Below are 19209 nucleotides of genomic sequence, written 5' to 3' on the forward strand. Positions count from 1 at the left end.
TGGGTGAGTCGATGACGCTGCCGCGGAAATCACAAAAGAGCAGCACTGAGCCATCAGAAGGCTTACCAGTACAGACGCGGGGGGGGGGGGGGGGCGGGGCATCTTCGCGCCACACCTGTCCTGAATACGCGGGGCTGGCAGCGAGATGTCCGGTGTAGAGCGTTCACCAGCGCACACAAGCTGCCGCTTTTATCGCTGACTTTTGCCATGCCTCTGTGCTCGACTGTCCCCATTATTTCTGCCATCATTAACTCATGGAAGTTTACGTCGAATGAAAGCCACATATTAATGGGCATAGATGATAATTTTGACACCACCCAAAAGTAACCAAACCTTACCAAAAACGAAGACAGAGAACAGCACGCCTTGGCGGAATGTACAGACTCACGCCGCGCCCCATACACCGTCACCAGATGCTGGCTGTTCTCGGGGCCTGGGTTCCCGGGCCATCAGATCCCCGTCCCCCCCCCCCCCCCGCCCCCACCCTGTGCCCACCACTGACCTCGAAGGCGTGCTTCGCCGCCTCCACTGTCTGCGCGGGCTCGTCCGTTTTGAGGAACTTCTCCTTGTCGCGCATCCAGACCTCGAAGTCGTTGCACTCGCGGTTGAACTGGAAGAGCCGGATGGCGTCCTGCAGCAGCGTCTGGCGCTGGTCGGCCAGCCGGCCCAGCTCGGCGTACGACGACTCGATGGTCGACACGCGGCGCGAGATGAGCTGGTCATCGCGCGGCTCTGGCGACGCCCGGGGCGGGGCGTGAGGGGGAGGGGTGCACCACTTCGTGGCCAGGTTCAGGCCGATGTGCGACTGATCCCGCGAACCTAAGTGATATCACCAACATCACCGGCACAGTGCACTGACCGCGCCGCGTAGGACGTGCTCGTTGCGTGACTTAAGAGCAGCGTGTTCAAAGTAGCACATTAAGCAATGACACACGACCGTACTCCGTTCTGCGACACTGACGCCACAATGCCGCCACTCTACCGCCGCTGACATGCCGAACGCCACGGCCGAGGCCGGCGCGCTCACCTGCCGGCCTGGTGCGCTTCACCGGCACCGTCTGCCGCACCATCTTGGTCTTCTTGACCTTCTTGACATCCCGCACCACCTCAGGCTTCTTTACCTTCATGGTGACCAGCTTGGGCTCGACTTCCTTGACATAGTTGGCCGGCACGAAGCCGTCCTGTCCGTTGGCCTTGCGCACGTTCCACCAGTCCGTATTGGTCCGACTCAGCAGGAACATCACCTGGGGAGAGAGGCGGCGTAGGGTGCGTTGCAGGTACTGGCCAGACGTGCCAGCCATCGTCATCATGACTCTGCAGTCACGTCCGAAGCCGACCAGTGGCTGACAGCGGTTTGGCCCCGCGGGAGGATGACTGCTGAGACCGGGAGAGGGGCTGGGTGGTCGGCAGAGCTATCCAGTCGTTGACGGAGCCAATTCAGATGAAACACCACATGGCAAAAACACAACTCTCCCGCTGTAGCGTGGAGGGTGTGAGTTTGAGGCCTGCGTGTGTGCGTGCGACCACACGCGACTGGAGCACAGCGGGCCCCCACTGTGGCCTCAAGACCAAGACTTTGAGGAGCGTATGTGCAACATTGCACGACCAGACGGCAAATTTTCGCTGTGGCGTAAAGCGTACCAGTGTGGGGACCGCATAGCACCATGGGCGCAGAATAGAGCGCTGCTGATCGACAGATCCGCAATCAAAACGCCGCACCCGTGAAGCAAGGCACACGCAAAATTAAGTGTAATATAACTCCAGCACTCAACAGAGACGTTAAGACTACTCTGTCACTCCGGGCCAGTGTATATAATGATCCAAACAAATCAACCCAAGCTGCCGTACCACATCACCCTGCTGAGGAATCTCAGCAAAAGCCACTCAGGCGGCGGAACTACCTACATCTCCGACAGCAGGTCATCTGCTACGTCCGTAGCTGGTCGGGTCTGGCCATGATGATGACTGCGATTTTAGTGAACGTTGACCATGACTATGGTTATTCCGCGCGGTTCGTCTGAGTTTGGCGCGCGTCCCAAGTACACATGCACAACCGCACGTCTCGTGCCACCACGGTCAGGCCCAGACCACACCTGACGTCACGACAGCCACTCAGCAGCAGAGGCTGCCGCTCCCCGAGGAGGTCCTCCGCACACCGCGCGCGGCCCGACACCATTGCGACCCGCCCCGCGCCTCTCACCTCGCCCTTGGCCATCTGCATGTCCTGGCCCTGGAAGGGGTAGAGCGCCTTGACCTGCGGGATCTTGCGCTCCTCGGTGACGATGCGGTGCTCGGTGCGCTCCACCGGCTCGTCCTCCCACACCTCCTTGGGCACGAGCCGCGTCTCCTGGCTCCACTCCTCCACCTCGGCCAGCTCGGGTGCCCCGGACAGCTGCCGCGCATGCGCAGGGCGCCGTTACGGTCGGCAGACGCACACAGCTGCCGTCATGCACACGGCAGGGCTGGGCTCGGCAACACCGGGCGGAGCTGCCAAACACCAGCCATCGCGCGGACCTCGCCGGCGCCACCGAGCACGGCAACGGCGTCAAACTCGCGGCACTAGCAAGATACACGCGCTCAGGTGAAGGGCGCGCGAGAACACGCGGAAATTCGTGGTACGCGGCCCAACATGCCCGCTGCCACGAGGCGAACAAAGTTTCGGTTGACTCGGTTTAGAGATGGTGCATCCGGTGGTTTTTGTTTTCGAGAGCATGTCTGTATGGTGTCCATAATAGATCACCAGGCCAAAAATCTGAGACCTTTGCATTGATCTTCGCCCACTGAAAACAGAGCGGCCTGACAAACGCTTACGACATCTTGATCAAGAGCTTCCGTCGCTGGTATGTGGCCCGGCTCCCACGTCATTACGCCAACACGCGCCCGCCACTCACGCTGAGGGAGGTGATGCCGGCCTTCTGCAGCTTATCGGCCTGCGCCGCCAGCGCCGTGATGTCGTCGCGGTACGCGTTGATCTCGCCCACCGTGTCCTTGTGCCGGGCGAGCAGCGAGGCGGCGCTGGGCTCGTCGGAGCCGCAGTCGGCCGACGCCACCAGCGGCCTCTTCTCCTTCAGCCACGACTCGGCCTCGTTGGCGTCCGAGTAGAACTGCGGCAGACGGCGGCGGTGGTAACGCGCGGCCGACGGCGCCCGGCTCGGCCGACCAGGCGCCGGCCGTACACAGCGCGTCTGATCACCACGTGAGGCGCGGCTGTGATCAGCGCTCGCGCCGGTACAGATGCAGACACGGAGGGCACACGCGGACCGTACAGAGCGTCGTTCAGAGTTCCAGAAAGCAATAACACCACAGGATGCCGCGGAGATAAGCTGGATACCGCTGGCACCCGCCTACCAGCGTCGGGGGCCAGCCCACGGCTGGATCTAGTGCTTCGCAGACAGACGGAGGAGACGGACGTCAGTCGGCTGACTAGCCAGCAGGGGCGGTCGTCCCAACGGGTTCCTTGAGGCGAGCCCGAGATTTCACCGATAGAGAGGGTGTTCCCCATATGCCCGGAGACGGACGGACGGGCCGTGGCGTGCCGTCGAAGGGAGCTCGGCCGCCCGGTCGCCGGGCCGGACTGACCTGGTAAGCCTCGGCGGCCTCGGCCAGCTGTCGGCGCCGCTGGGCGGCCAGCTCCTCCAGCTCAGCGTACTTCTGCTTCAGACTCACGATCCTGGGACAGTGGAAACACGCCGTCACACGTCACCACTTCACGTCACGTTGACCATGCGATCATGAGCGCGCCGCTGTTCCTGGTACTTGTGTCAGCAGCTCCATAAGGGTGTGTTCACAGGCAGCGGCCACACCAGACGTGGGTGGTCTAGTGACGTGAACCCACTGTTTGCCCGCGCCCCAACAGCGTCAAACGGTCCGTATCGTGACCCGCCCACCCGCGGCCGACTCCCAGACCGTCACGCGGAGGCCGGCGGCCGTGTGTCGGGCGCTCCTGCCGCGCCAGGACTGGCGACGAGCGCGGCGCGCCGGCCGGAGGCGTCACCTGGCGTGGATGTCGGCGCTCTGCGGGTGCTTGGCCTCAGTCAGCTGCTCGCCGGCTCGGCAGATCTTGTCGGTCTTGGGCCGCCGTACCCGCATCTCGTCCTCCAGCGCCTGCGCCAAGCTCGTGCGTTAGCGAGGAGCGCCGGCTGCACCGCACGGAGGTCCGCGAGACTGCACAACCGTCAGCGATGGACTGCCACATGCCGTCGAATTTGAGTGCATTGATACCAAACACAAGATAGGACAAGGGCAACAGGTAGTAGCGGATGACGGTCGGAACAAACCCAGCCAAGAGTCTTGCTGAAGACTTCCTGAAGTCTTGCTTCGCCTTCTCAGCGTGAAACACAGACACCATGGCTGTGGACGCATAAGCCAGCCGCAAGCAGAGTTTGCAACTCTGTTGCACAGCGGACGTCATAACGAAGTAACAAGGAAGTTGGCAATTTACAGCTCGTTGCTCTGCTAGCGCGCAGCGTCCCTGCGAAAGGCTGGCATACCCCGGGCCACCGACTCCACAAACGCGTTACGACAGCACGCGACGCACAGCGGGAACGACTGGCCGACAACCAGGTACATCCTGCCCCGAGCCTGCTCAGAAAAGCCCCTGGCAGAGCAGACAGCTGGCAGTTCTGCATGGGCGGCGCCGCCACCGCTGACACCCCTGTCGAGCTCGTACGGAGGACAGCGCGGACAGCCGAGCCGACGACACTGCGGCGCGGGCGGACGGCCATTGCCGGACCCGCCCGGCGGCTCACCTTATACGGGCTACCAGTGCTGCCACTCCCCTACCGCCAGCGGAAGAGCACGGGTCAGCCGTACAGCAGCGACGCGGCCCTGGCGCGCCCCTGTCCGCCCCAGCCCGGCACCACCCTCCCTCGCGGCTGGCGGCCACCACCACAGATCCCCAGCTCATGCCGAGCACAAGCCCGGCACCTCGCGCCAGCGCGCTGCTGGGGCTGCTCCGGGTCACGCGGCGTCACACACATCAGCACGGCACGCCGGATGTTTATCGTGCGGCGGATCGGGCATCGCTCACGCATAGACCGCGCGCCACGGGCGGTTCACCGGTCCACCTGTCACGCCACCGCATGCGGCGCCGCTCACTGACCGCCGACCGGTACCTCAGCCACCACCTCGGCTGCTCCGAGCCTGGGCTATACCGCCAAACCTCCACCATCGACATCAGAGCCCGGGACCGGTCCTGTGGCCTGGGTGTCGGGGCACATGCCTCGTCAACAGCACCACCGGCCGCACCGGAACCAGCCGCCAGCGCCTACCTTGTGCTTCTGATGCATGGCGAGCACGGCACGCAGGTCCTTGGCGGTGATGCCGGCCGTGCAGATGCGCTGCTTCTCCACCAGCCAGGCCTCCTCGTCCTCGCAGTCCTGCACGAACTGCAGATAGCTCCGCCACTCGTCGAGCCGCTCGCTGCGTCGGCCGCTCTCGTCCACTAGGCTGCGTCAGACCGGGGTCAGCCGTCAGTCAGCCGCCAGCCACCAGCCTCAGCTGTGAGCCGCCAGCCGCCGCGCCGGTACGCACCCACCACGGATGAGCCCAGTCACCGGCAATGGTGCCGACATCCGCCAGGTCGGCGGGCCGGCCAACATCACAAAAGAGACCATTTGGCCATGCACAGGGCGGCCGGCCTAAGGTGGAGCAGCCCACAGCCGGCGCCGAGAGGCCGCCGTCCCGCCGCCAGACGGCGCGCGCCACTCACTGTTTGTACTCGTCGTTGAGCGTCTGCAGCCTCTTCTGGAGCGCGGGCGTCTCCTTGTGTCCGGCGGCGATGAACTGGTTGGCCTGCTTGTTGAGCCGCTGGATGGTCTCGCCGATGCTGGAGATCTGCGACTCCATCAGGCTGTGCTTCTGGATCAGGTCCTCGACAGCCAGCAAGTGACCGGCCGCCGCCTCCGACTGCACCTGACTCTGAGGACGAGGCCGGGGGCCGGGTCACGGCCGCCAGCTCGGACGGCGCGCCACAAACACGACAGCCACCGTAGGATCGTATCTACGACGTGTGATGACGCGACGCGCCTCTGTCCCGTCCCGGAGCCTGATGACCGTGACAAGCGCACACCAGATGTACCCATTCGACACGAGGGGGCACGCAGTGATCCCAACGCCCACCCCCCCCCCCTCCCCGCCCCTCTTCCGTCGCTCGCAGCAACACTAAACAAAAGGCTCGATCCATAAAGCCGACGGATTGTTTTGCTGTCCTCAGACGGTAGCGGGTCGGGAGGAGGCCACGCACCTCCATGTCGCGGATGGTGGTCGTCACCGTGTCGATCTCCCGCAGGATCGTCATCAAGCTAGAGAAGCTGGACAGCGTCTGCTTGTGCTTGTCAAGCAGCTGCAGCAGGTGCTGCCACCTATTGGTGACCTGCTGCTCGCGGCTGCGCACCCGCGCCGCGCCGTGGTAGCCCTCCCGCTCCAGCTCGTCGGCCATGCTGACCAGGTCGGCGAACCGCTCCCTCTGGCGGACAGGACGGGGGCATCTAGGTCAGCCCACGAGCTCTGCGGCGCCCCACGAGCCGCTCTCAGGCGCAACTGACCATTTAGGGCTTAACCACACCAACTAGGCCAACACCACAGCACATACCACATCTAGCGCACAGCACGAGGCCACAGCCAGACAACATGCGTCAGAATAAACAGGCTGCATATCATGAGTTGTCATGACAACATGCCGTCAGAGTCTAAAGCTGTCAGTGATCAAACCGCACAGCTATATATCACCTCCCCATCACCTTCGCTCAGCCTTCGCTGCGGTGACTGTTCGGGACAGCAAACGAGAGAACAAAACATAATAAAAGGCATTCGAGTATCGAAGGCAGCTGTTGCCCAGTGGACACAACACGTCGCGCAGCGGCCGAGGGTCGACACACGGAGAGCAGATGTCTCGCCCGGACGGGCCGCGGGAGAGCGCCGGCGGGCCCACCTACCCTAGCCAGGATGTCGGCGCTGATGGCCTCGTGCTTCTTCACGGTGGCCTCCACCTGTGTGACGTTGCTGCCGTAGCGCGGGTCGGACAGCACCTGAATCATCTCCTTCAGGTAGCCTTCGCGCAGTACGCCCTGCGGACGGAGAAGAGGTCAGCGGTCAGCGGTCGGCGCTCAGTGGCTAGTGGTCAGCGGTCAGTGGTCAGTGGTCAGTGGTCAGTGGTCAGTGGTCAGTGGTCAGCGGTCAGCGGTCAGAGATCAGTGGTCAGTGGTCAGCGGTCAGTAGTTTCACAAATCCGTCCGAGGGTTGCCAAACAAGTGTGGTTTATCGTCGCGAGTCACTGGAGGACCTGCGCGAAAATACACACAAAGTGGGACTCCCGGTCATTCCAGGGTTCAACTGCATAACATCCGGAGCAGCCTCACACCAGATTGTTCCCGTAACTGCTGTCTCTCTATGCCACAGCCTCTAGCGACCGCCATCTACAGCGCTCTGCCCTCCCTCCCCTCCCAATCCCGTCACTCTATCTACTACCACCACTCACTCCTCAACCCCCTGTCCGCCTCCACCCCGTCGGTCAGAGCGCCCGCAGCGGTCTGCGCCGCGCGCGCTCTCTTTGTCTCTCTCGTCCATCCGCTCACCTTCCTCTCGAACTTGTAGGCGAGCTGCTCAAGCCTCTCCTGACGCTGCAGCTCGGCGCGCAGCGCCACCTCGCGCGCGTGCTCGGCCTTGTCCAGCTGCGTCCACGTCTTCTCGATGTCGTGGATCAGCCGACCCTCAGGCGGCGAGAAGGCCGGCTTGTTGAGCGCCTTCAGCTTGGTGTTGATGTCGAAGAAGAGCGCTTCGATCTCGCTCCGCTCCCGGAACCTGGCGAGCGCCGCGGCCGGCGCCGCCGTCAGTCGGGCCCGAAACACAGCATCACAAGCGCAGGGCGCCGCACACGACCAGCTCGCCACTGCTGGAGACATTCCACGGCGTGGAGCTGACGACAAACGTTGGTACGCCGCCGCACGCTTGACGGCCGGTCACCAGCTGCCTCCCCCCCTCCCCTCCCTCCCAACCTCAGCTCACGACGCGTCGCACTGCCTTCCGATCCCTGAGATCTTCCCCGCCCACGCCTACCGAAAACCAGCCGATCGAGTGCTTACTTGGGCGGCTTTCTCCTCTGTTCGGTAGCTTTTGAACTTGAGCAGCTCCTTCTGGATGCCCTCGAGTGAGTTGGGGAACTCCCTGTCCTCCAGCACCGTGATCTTGAGCTGGATCCACTCGAGCAGCGCGGAGGTGAGCACGATGTAGCGCTCCTGCAGTCGGTCCACCTCCATCATCTGACCCACCAGCTGACGACGGAGAGGACCAGGTAGCGTCAGTCCACCACGCGCCGCGCACCAGCTCGCTCTCGTCTCACGCGCCGGAGCGCGGCTTCACGACACCGAGAATGTGTGCCACGTACAAAACACGGCCGGACACGGTCATGCCGTTAGCTCTACAACGCGGCCGCATCGCGGCCACGTCCACTGGCCAAGAGGAAAACGATTAATTCAGCTGCACTGCCGTCGCAAAACGCGACTAATTTATTTTCCCATTTTCAGCAACAGGGATGGGCGCATTACCTCATGGCGATAGCATGTGTGCTGAATGATCCAATGATTTTGTACGTAATCGGCTATCCATTGCGGAAAGAATGACCTCGTGACCCCGTGACTGGGCATGTCCAGGGGTAAGCTGGCGATGCCGGGTCCGCGGCATCCCATCAACCGATCGCACCGACCCAGACCGCGACACCGACTCCGACGGCGACTGCGTTTGGATCCCTAGAGCGGAACGAGCCGGCCGGCCGGCCGAGCGGCGGCGGGGCGCGCCGGGCCATCAGTCCGCGAGGCGCCGGCGAAACGGCACCCGGACGGCCGCTGCCGGAGCGACAGGCGGCTGCCAGAGCCGGACGGGCCGCACCGCCGGCCCGCACTCACGTTGGCGATCCTCTTGCCGCCCTTGATCTCCGACTTCATCTTGGCGAAGGTGTGGTAGTACGACGCCACGTACGTCATCACGGACTTCTCGTCAGGCTTGTTGACATCAATGTCTGAAAATAGGATGGCGTAACAGCACACAGTAGAACACACACGTCAAGGTTGTTCAACAATTAGGTGTCCTGTGCAACGATCAGTCATGCCCGTCTTTTTGCGCATTCGGGGCCTATCGTGCCCTTGTTAGCCTTATTCGACGGGAAAATAGTGCATTATTTTTGCTTGCACAAAGGCAGAGGAAAAGCTTTCGCCGTGGAGGAATTTCAATCGCGCAAGAAAGCGCCGAGGAGGAGTGGTGATAATGCTGAACTGCGCAGGCTCAAAAACAGGCGCGTATGAGTTCGATCTGCAAACAACGCGCGGCTGTAAACAATCTGGCGTGAGTCAACACGGACCTTGGAGCCATTACGCAAAATAGTGAACCTTTCAATTCTGCTACATAAGAGGAGCAAAAAGACCTCGGATTGGCAGCAGTTGGCGAGTGATAAGCGTAGCAGACACTGCAAGCTGCCATTCCGCCTCGCTGACACATACGCCTGCAAACGCTGCTCACGGAAAACTGCGCCCCGAGCTGCCGTCGCTGGGTGGCTCAACAGAAGCGGAGCAGAAGACTGCTCAGCGGGAACGAGTTAGCCGGCGGGAGGACGCACAGCCCGGCGCGGTCGGCCAGTGCTGGCGGGCACTCGGGGTCGGCCAGTGCTGGCGGGCACTCAGGGTCGGCCAGAGCTGGCGGGCACTCGGGGTCGGCGAGAGCTAGCGGGCACTCAAAGTTGGCAACGCAGCTGGGACCGCAGCAGCGCGCTGCGGCGCCCCCCCCCCCCCCCCTTCCGAACACGGCTGATGACATGGCCGCGGGCGCCCACCGCCACCGCGCCCATGCTGGCCATCTACCGCCGCTCACAGCGGCAGCCAAACACTCCAACTATCCCGCAATGGAAAGACGCGACCGCAGGACCGGGGCGTGGATGAAGCGCCAGTTGAGAAGTTAATGAGTCGGGAGGCGAGGCGGAGGAGGCGGGGAGACGGTGTCGATGGTGCTCGGCAGGTTTGGTGGTGCCCCACTCCCCGCCTCCTCGGCTCCCTCAGTCCGGCCGGCTGCGTTCCCGAGGCGCCCGTCTCACCCTCGGCGTCCAGCAGCCGGTGGATGCCCAAGTCCTTCTGGGCCACCTCGAACGCGTTGTTCAGGTTGTCCAGGTGGCGTCCCGGCTGAAGGGCGTCGTAGTCAATCAGGTCCGGCCGGTGGGCGTGGATCAGCGCGTTGAAGCCCATGCCGCTCCTCCAGGACGCTGTAACGAGCGGGGAGTCAGCTGGCGACCTCAGGTGCAGCGTCTGTGACGTCACGCCGGAGCCGGCGCTGAACAAGAGACGTCGGTGCATGAGCGCGGGTCAGAGTACAGCAGACAGCGTGCCAGAGGCACGACACGGGCGCTCACCGCAGCACAGACCTGCATCCGATACGCCCGTACAGAGCCATGGCCTTGGTAATCACAACACCCTGAATCAGAGCATGGGTCCGAATACCAGAGATTCCCTGGTGCGGCCTTCATAGCTGCAACAGCTCACACCCGCGCCCAGACCACAGTGATGCGGAGTGTCCCCGCGCCTGTCACGGCTCTCACCACACGGACGGGCAGGCTCAGCAGCCAGCGTGCACACAGCAGACCGGGCATCGGCACAAAACGCCCCCCCCCCCCCCCAGAAAAAAAATGATGGCAACGGCCACTACGGCGCAGACATGTGTTCCGGTGCTGACAGGGCATGTCACGCCCGTCTCGGTTTTGTTAGATTTGATGTTGTTAAGTCATTGGATTTTGAATATCGGGATGGATTCTGAATTCTGAATTCTGGATTGAATATCGTTGGGATTAACCATCGGAGTTTTTACTGGGCATTCACAACTTTCTTGCTCCGGACCTCGATTGAAAACGTCACGCCTTCCGAAATGCCCAAACAAAGCGACAATAAATCAATCACAGCCGAACAGGCCGGCGACGGGGCAGAAGGGAGGGGGGGGGGGGGGGGGCACGGCGCGCAATGCCTCAATCCAACAGACACGACAAGGCCAGATCGACTTTAGAAGCCCAGACGATGCAGGGACAAGTCTGAAGAAAGGCGCAACCCAGCCGAGACGGAGGGGAGGAGGGCAAGCAGAATCCGACCGCTCGCCACCCCGGTGGAAAGGAGAACCGGTCGACTCCGACCGCTCGCCCTCCGGTTGAGAGGAGAGCCGGTCGACTTCGACCGCTCGCCCTCCATTTGAGAGGAGAGCCGGTCGACTCCGACCGCTCGCCCTCCAGTTGAGAGGAGAGCCGACCGACTCCGACCGTTCGCCCTCCAGTTGAGAGGAGAGCCGACCGACTCCGACCGCTCGCCCTCCAGTGGAGAGGAGAGCCGGCCGACTCCGACCGCTCGCCCTCCAGTGGAGAGGAGAGCCGGCCGACTCCGACCGCTCGCCCTCCAGTTGAGAGGAGAGCCGGCCGGCTCCGACCGCTCGCCCTCCAGTTGAGGGAAGAGCCGGCCGACTCTGACCGCAGTTGAGAGGAGAGCCGGCCGACTCCGACCGTTCGCCCTCCAGTCGCGAGCATACCGGAGCCAGCCACGAGCATAACAGAGCTAGCCATGCCGACACCGATCCGTACCGACCCTGCGATTCCCCCTGCAGGCGCTGTCACCGGTCCGCCGGCCCCAGGCACCGCGGGCCACGGTTAGACTGGACATGGGCTGGACATGGGCTGGATGTGAAGACTCCGGAGCTGACTACGCGGCGACGGCCACGCCCGCTTACAGGAGAAGTCGTTGATCTGAACGCCCTTGTAGCCGGCCGTCTTCCGCTGGCACCAGAGCAGCAGCGCGTCCTTGGCCGACTTCTTCTCGCTCGACTCGTTCGTCTCATCCTGCCGACAGCGTGGGGCAGAGTTAGGACAGCTACGTCCCACTGTTGTCCCTGCCAAGCCACAGGACTGGGACACTGCGCTCGTCAGACTTGTCGTGCCGACAGCAGAAAGGAACTAATGAAAACGCTTGACTGTCTCGCACAAGTCAAGCACAGAAGCAAGTTAAAACACACGCAGCTAAGCACATAGTTACCTAACACGAAGCAACGTAACTGTGCAATCTATGGTGGATGCACTACAATTCTTCTAACGCGGTGAGCAGTTTCTGCTCTAAGGCTGTGATCCCAGGTGGCCCATGAGCCCATTAAAAATCGTCGATGATGCGGTGCAAAGCCCACATTTCGCCACCCCAAAGGTCGACAAACTGAGCAAAAGAGCGGAACAATTACAGCTACATATGAGACTAACGACGTGCAATGTAACAGGCGTTGGCTACAGCGACCCGCACCGTGGAGCGAACAGCCCCGCCGGGGACGGGGGCCCATTGTTCGCGTCTGGCCGCCGCCAGCGCCGGAACAGATGGCGCTCAACACGCCCACTGAAAGCGGCGCAGCGCGGCGGCGCCAGCGTTACATCCGCCGCCAACGGCCTATAACCAGCACGCCGGAAGCCCGGTCAGGGCCGACGGGCGGCCAACGCTCGCCGCCTGCGTCATCAAAGGGATTCGGACAGCCCTCAGGATCGCTGGCGATGATATCACCGGCCATATCGGCGAGTGGACGTGTGGAGTGAGTGCAGGCGACCAACGGCTGAGCGTCGCCGGCCGGACTAAGCACGTGATAGTGCCCGGGAGAGGTTCGGTGAGCCGACACTCTGCCCCTCCCCCTCCCCCTCGTCAGCGGGACGGAGCTGGCCGCCGCACCATATACGTCCCGCGCGGAGCTCGGTATGCATCAGAGACGGGCGTGACTGGCGGCCCGGGGTGCCGCGTGACAGTGTGTCAGAGGTCCGCGTGACTCCCGCCGGCCGCCGGCCGCCACATCCGAGCGGCCGGGCGGCGGCGGCCGGCGCGCCACGGCGGCGTGCGGCCGGGTGGCGCGGCGCACGGGCGCGCCGGCCGCCCGTGACCTTGCCGGGTGCGCACTGCCGGCCGGCGGCGGGGCCGGCCGGGGGAGCGGCGCGGCGGCCGCGGCCCCACCCCCTCCACTCCCAGCCGGCAGCCCGGCAGCGCGTCGCACGCAGCGGCCACCCGGAAACGGCTGTCAGTCGTCAGCCGGCCCAGCTCTGCTCGGTCTCCCCGGCGGAGCGGGGCGGTCACGCAGCGACGGCGCCAGCCCGCTGGCCGGACCCGGCAGGCGCAGCTGTCGGGTCCGCTGGACGCAAGGCGTGGTGCCGGCCAAAAGAGCCGGCCCAGTAAACACAGCCTGTCCAGTGACGGACCGACACAGCCGGCCCGGTGGCGGTCCGACACAACCCTACCCGAGGCGGCCGACACGGCCCGTCCAGTGACGGGCCGACACAGCCTGTCGGGTGACGGCCCGACAACCGCCGTCCAGCGACGGCCGACACAGCCCATCCAGTGACGGTCCGACACAGCCCGTCCAGTGACGGTCCGACACAGCCCATCCAGTGACGGTCCGACACAGCCCATCCAGTGACGGTCCGACACAGCCCGCCTGGTGACGGTCCGGACAGCAGGCCGGCCTGTGGCGGTGCCCTACGGCGGCAGCGGCGGCCCGACCTTGACAGTGAGCCGTCGCCGCCGCCGCCACCCGGACGCGGTCGGGCCCGGGCGGAGGCCGCGGCTGGCGCGTGCCAGGCCGGCCGCCCACAGCGCGCTCAGACGGGTCACGTGGCAGCCACCGGCGCCGTCCTGGCGTTACACGGCCGGCTGCCGACGCCGCCAGCTCCGCTCACGTGCAGTGCCTTCGGAAGAGCGAGCTCGCTCTCCGCCCCGACAGAGTGTGGACACACAGGCGGAGTTGCCAGGTACACGCCGACGAGGTTAGTTTACATGCCGCAGATGTGCCACCGAATACATAATCACGGCGGTGCGATTGTTTCTACCCAGTGTGAGCGCCTCAGAGTCTCCGGCGGGCCCCTCGTGGCCTTCCCGCCCCGTCTCCATGACTCGGTCGCTGACAGCGCCGGGCCCGCCAGAAGCGGTCAGCTGTGCGCCGGTTGCTGGGTGGCGGCGGGCGGCGCGGCACCGGCGCACGGTTGCACACTCGTGAGGCGATCGGCCGCCGGCCAGCTTTCTCCCCGGCTGACCTCTGCTAGAAAGCGCCCGCCCGCCCCGACCGGCAGCTCGGCTACGAGTGCCGCCCGCTGCAGCTCTGCCCGCGCCGGTCTGCTGTGCCGCTCTCCTCCCCGGGTTGCCCCGCTCTGCTCCCGGGCTGTCCCGCTCTGCTCCCGGGCTGTCCCGCTCTACTCCCTGGGCTGTCCCGCTCTAATCCCCGGGCTGTCCCGCTCTGCTCCCCGGGCTGCCCCGCTCTGCGCCCCCGGCTGTCCCACTCGCCCCCCGGGTTGTCTCGTTCTGCTTCCAGGGCTGTTCCGCTCAACTCCCCGCGCTGTCTCGCTCTGCTCCCCGGGCTGTCCCGCTCTGCTCCTGTGCTGTGTCGCTCTGTTCCCCGGGCTGTCCCGCTCTGCTCTCCGGGCTGTCTCGCTCTGCTCCCCGGGCTGCCCCGCTCTGCTCCTGTGCTGTTTCGCTCTGCTCCCCGGGCAGCCCCGCTTTGCTCCCGTGCTGTCCCACTCTCTTCCCCGGGCCGTTTCCCTCCGCTCCCCGGGCTGTCTCGCTCTGCTCCGGGTGCCTCGCTCTGTTCCCGGGCTATCCCACTCTGTTCCCGGACCATCCCGCTATGCTCCCCGGGCTGTCCCGCTCTGCTCCCCGGGCTGCCCCGCTCTGCCCCCCGGGCTACTTCGCTCTGCTTCCCGGGCTGCCCCGCCCTACTCCCCGGGCTGTCCCGCTCTACTCCCCGGGCTGTCCCGCTCTGCTCCCCGGGCTGTCCCGCTCTACTCCCCGGGCTGTCCCGCTCTCCTCCCCGGGCTGTCCCGCTCTACTCCCCGGGCTGCCCCGCTCTACTCCCCAGGCTGTCCCGCTCTGCTCCCCGGGCTGTCCCGCTCTGCTCCCGGGGCTGTCCCGCTCTACTTCCCGGGCTGTCCCGCTCCGCTCCATGGGCTGTCCCGCTCTGCTCCCCGGGCTGCCTCACTCTGCTCCCTGGGCTGTCCCGCTCTGCTCCCGGGCTGTCCCGCTCTGCTCCCGGGCTGTCCCGCTCTGCTCCCGGGCTGTCCCGCTCTGCTCCCCGGGCTGTCCCGCTCTGCTCCCCGGGCTGTCCCGCTCTACTCCCCAGGCTGGCCCGCTCTGCTCCCGGGCTGTCCCGCTCTGCTCCCGGGCTGTCCCGCTCTGCTCTCCGGGCTGTCCCGCTCTGCTCCCGGGCGTCCCGCTCTCCCCGGGCTGCCTTACTCTGCCCTGGGCTGTCCCACTCTGCTCCCCGGGCTGTCCCGCTATGCCCGGGCTGTCCCGCTCTGCTCCTGGGCTGTCCCGCTCTGCTCCCCGGGCTGTCCCGCTCTGCTCCCCGGGCTGCCTCACTCTGCTCCCTGGGCTGTCCCGCTCTGCTCCCCGGGCTGCCTCACTCTGCTCCCTGGGCTGTCTCACTCTGCTCCCGGGCTGTCCCGCTCTGCTCCCCGGAGCGCACCGGCGGCCGTCCGGCAGAGAATGCCTGCCTGTCACAGCCCGGTTCCTCAGGGCCACAGCTGCCGCGGTGAGTCCGTTCAGAGGGTGGAGCCGAGCCAGGTGGTCCGCGCGTCGGCTAGTCCCGTGGTGGCGCACGTCCTCGCTCCTCGCCCGCCAACTCCCAGGCCGTCCCTGCCCCCGCCTTCGGCCGCCCGGACCGCCGCGGCGGCCAATTCCGAGTGATGCAACGCCCGGGTTGCGATGGCGGTCGTTTATTTGCGGGTGTCTCCCGAGATTTGGCCGGAGACTAGGCCTCCACAGCCCCGGCCAGTCGTCCGTCGCGTGTCAGCGAATGACCCGGGTAAATATACACAAACAACAGGAGTCGGCGATATGTCGTCTGCTGCACACGTCTGGTTCTTGCAGAGTTTGACAAGCGTGTCATACCGCAGACAGGAAAGAATGTTGAGCTCACACGACCAAAGGCTTGTTGAATAGCGAACCATGTTTACATGGGATGGTCTGGATGACCTTATAAGGGCGCCTAGCTCACACCAGGCGAGAAATGTTCAACAGCCGACGAGTGATCGCGACATGTTGGGCGGCGTCATCACTAGGCGTCACGTTGGTGTACGGTTGCATGTCGAGTGCGGATACGTACGATGTCGATGTCGATGACTTCGATCTGGAAGCGTAGAATGATGGTCCAGATGAGGCCCAGGATGAGGCGAGGGTTGCCGTCCACGATATCCTCAGCACCTATGCTCTCCAGTCGCACCTGCGGGCAAACGCCAGCGCCGTCAGGTCGAGTGCCGCCCGGCCAGGTCGACCGGCGCAGGGTCAGCTCAGGTCACGGACGGCAGGTCAGCCCAGCGCTCGGTAGGTCACGCCTAGGCAGCTGGAGTGAGCCAGTTTACGTCAGCGAAGTCTGAGCGCCGCTCGGCCGGCCCAACTTCTCGCCTTTGTAACAGCCCTGGGAGGCGGCCGTGGTCCGCCGTCAGCAGGTGATTGGTAGCGCTGCCGTGGGTGGCTCTATCAGGGATCTCCGCGGCGCCACGCACGCCTCCACACGCGCGGTACGCAGGCGGCGCGGCCGGGGCGGCAGCCGGCCCACTCACGCCCAGACGTCACGAGACGGGCCCGGCGCCGCGCACCGCAGGGCCCAGCCGGGATCGGACCGCGATGAGATGTGATACAGACCGGACCATGACGGGATGTGACACAGACCGGACTGTGATGGGATGTGACACAGACCTGACCGTGACGGGATGTGACACAGGCCTGACCATGACGGGATGTGACACAGACCGGGCCGTGACGGGATGTGACAGAGACCGGACTGTCACGGGATGTGACACAGACCGGGCCGTGACGGGATGTGACACAGACCGGGCCGTGACGGGATGTGATACAGACCGGACCGTGACGGGATGTACAACAAACCCGTAACGTCACACGCTGCATCACTGCCCAGTCGCGAGGCGCCCGGTCGATCGAGCGGAGGGGTGCAGGACACCTCGTCAGTCCAGCCTTTCACGTGGCAGCCCGGGGCCCAGGCACACAGGCGGGCAGCTGTCCAGCCGGCGGGGCGGGGCGCCACCTGGCGACAGACCCCCTCCCCTCCCCTAACCCGCGCCGGCGCCAGCGCGACACGAGCTCGACACCGGACCGGCCCTGACGACCGGCGGCCGTTTAGACAGAGACTGGCTCTGGGGCCGGCCCGTCGGCCGCTGCGCCGGGCCGACTGGCCGGCGGTCCGGCGGGCCAGACGTACCGCTGGTCGGAGGCGGGCGTGTGTACGGTTTGCGCCGCCCCCGCCCTCCGCCCGGCTGATTCACCGCTTCCGGCAGACGAGCCCCATCAGTCACCGGCACCCCCACCCATGCCGCCCTCATGGCAACGGGGTCCTCCCCATCTGTCCCAGCAGCGCAGGAGTGGCGGCGAGCTGGGTGGGAGTGGCTAACCTGCCCCGTCATGCAGATCGCGGCTATCGCACGCGGCCGCTCTGGTCAGTTTTAGAAACGCTATTTTGGGGCTCAGTCACGACTGATTCGCGCGGTCGGGCCTGAACTCCGAATATCTACATGCCGATCAAGAGGGTGTCACGCGCACCCCAAGCCGCCATTCAAGTCACGTGCTTCCAGTTCAATCGGTTGGCCCCTGGCATTTTCAGCCAGCTCGGAATGCGGCGGGGTCTTTTTCCTGTCGCGCATACACCACCGTGTCACGGCCTCCGGGACCGAACTCTGGCCAGTTGCCAAGTAACTTACCCGGTATGCAGGCCAGACAATGCGTACGTTTCGAGAGCCATATCCGGAAACGCCGGATTACCGAGTCCAACATCTTTCCTCTGGGCGACCACAATGATGACGGTTTTCAAGGTTTTCCTGATATAATCGTACTACACATACCCGCTACACACTACAGTGATCGGCTATCGGCCGCGACTGAGCACCGCGCAATCTTAGCTGCGTAGAGTCGTGTTGCGTGAAATTTGCGCGATGTGCATCACAAATGTACAACACGCGTCGCGTCTCTTCTATTATAGCTAGAGCCGCAAAAACACGGCACGAACTGTTCAAATTTTGTGTCCAGCAGTTAGCGGTTGTGAATTACAGTACGCAAGACGCGGCGAAATTTCCAAGGTTCTTCGCCGCTCCAACGTGGATGCTATTGTCAGTTCTGACATATATATATATATATATATATATATATATATATATATATATTATATATAGTTATGGATACATTATACATATACGATATATCTTATGTATAAACGTATATGTATATGTATATATACATATATATATAATATATATATATTATACATATATAAAATGTCGCTGAAGCCCCTAATGAACACGTGGCAGACCGCGGCTCGCTGCTCATGAACGTCTGCCGGCCGACTCCGCCGACCGTGACGTGAGAGCGGCCCGGCGGCGGCGGCCCCGCTCGTGACGCAGCACACGCCGCGCCGCCGCCGCGCACAGCTCGGCCATGCCTCGGGGTGCCGAGGCACGCGTGCTGGCGGCGCCGTGCCACCGCAACACGGTACCGAATACCGGCGCGGCGCGGCTCGCCACAGGCGCGGGGCGGAAACAGGCGGAGGGCACGGCACCAGCCGTCCGGGGAAGGGTGAGCTCACGGGAGCCGGGCACGAAGCGGCACGCAGGCACCAGCCGTCCGGGGAGGGACTCGGTCACGCGCACAGACCCGACAGTCGCAAGAAAGCGGGCAGAAATGTCCGCAACGGCGGAACTATTGCGACACAGCGGCACAGATCCCGCTGATAGCGACAACACAAACTACGCGGCAGCCGAGCCACAGCTGGCGCGGCCGGCAGTTCACGCGCGCGGCGGTGGCGCCCCAGGTCGTCCGACGGCACCCACCTTCGTGTGCAGGAAGGCCAGCGACTTGTTGACGTTCTCGATCTTGTGCACGCGCATCTTGCCGTTGTTGGGCTTGCCGAGTTTCTCGCCGGAGATGATCTCCAGCAGCCGCAACAGCTTGCGGCCGTCGGCCAGGTCGCTGAAGATGTCCTCCACCTCCATCCGCGTCTGCGAGTATACAACACACGGCGTGCTTAACATCAACTGGCGCGAACGAGAACATCCACGGTTCGATTCTCGCAAGGTGCAAATTTCGTGCAGGGTGATCGCGTCGGGCAAGGAGATGAGCTGCGGCACCACTGAACTAACTTGTTAATGTCAATGATACAGGCCACACCACCTCAGCATCCGCA

The 19209-nt window shown here is 64.2% G+C and overlaps 1 protein-coding gene across 1 annotated transcript in view; it reads right to left on the reverse strand.

The window, feature by feature from the left end:
- Window positions 1–19209, reverse strand: part of LOC119091253 (spectrin beta chain, non-erythrocytic 1-like) — an 85805-nt gene that overhangs the window by 39844 nt on the left and 26752 nt on the right. The window contains 18 exon segments of the mRNA XM_037213921.1: window positions 503–732; window positions 1028–1244; window positions 2201–2392; window positions 2892–3104; window positions 3580–3670; window positions 3995–4104; window positions 5271–5448; window positions 5711–5919; window positions 6245–6466; window positions 6936–7067; window positions 7575–7800; window positions 8082–8092; window positions 8094–8270; window positions 8901–9013; window positions 10079–10243; window positions 11743–11851; window positions 16126–16242; window positions 18857–19024. Coding sequence (XP_037069816.1) covers window positions 503–732; window positions 1028–1244; window positions 2201–2392; window positions 2892–3104; window positions 3580–3670; window positions 3995–4104; window positions 5271–5448; window positions 5711–5919; window positions 6245–6466; window positions 6936–7067; window positions 7575–7800; window positions 8082–8092; window positions 8094–8270; window positions 8901–9013; window positions 10079–10243; window positions 11743–11851; window positions 16126–16242; window positions 18857–19024 — 2880 coding nt within the window.

Source organism: Pollicipes pollicipes, unplaced genomic scaffold (assembly GCF_011947565.3).
Source record: "Pollicipes pollicipes isolate AB1234 unplaced genomic scaffold, Ppol_2.1 Scaffold_3447;HRSCAF=4054_pilon_pilon_pilon, whole genome shotgun sequence".
Taxonomy (NCBI): domain Eukaryota; kingdom Metazoa; phylum Arthropoda; class Thecostraca; order Pollicipedomorpha; family Pollicipedidae; genus Pollicipes; species Pollicipes pollicipes.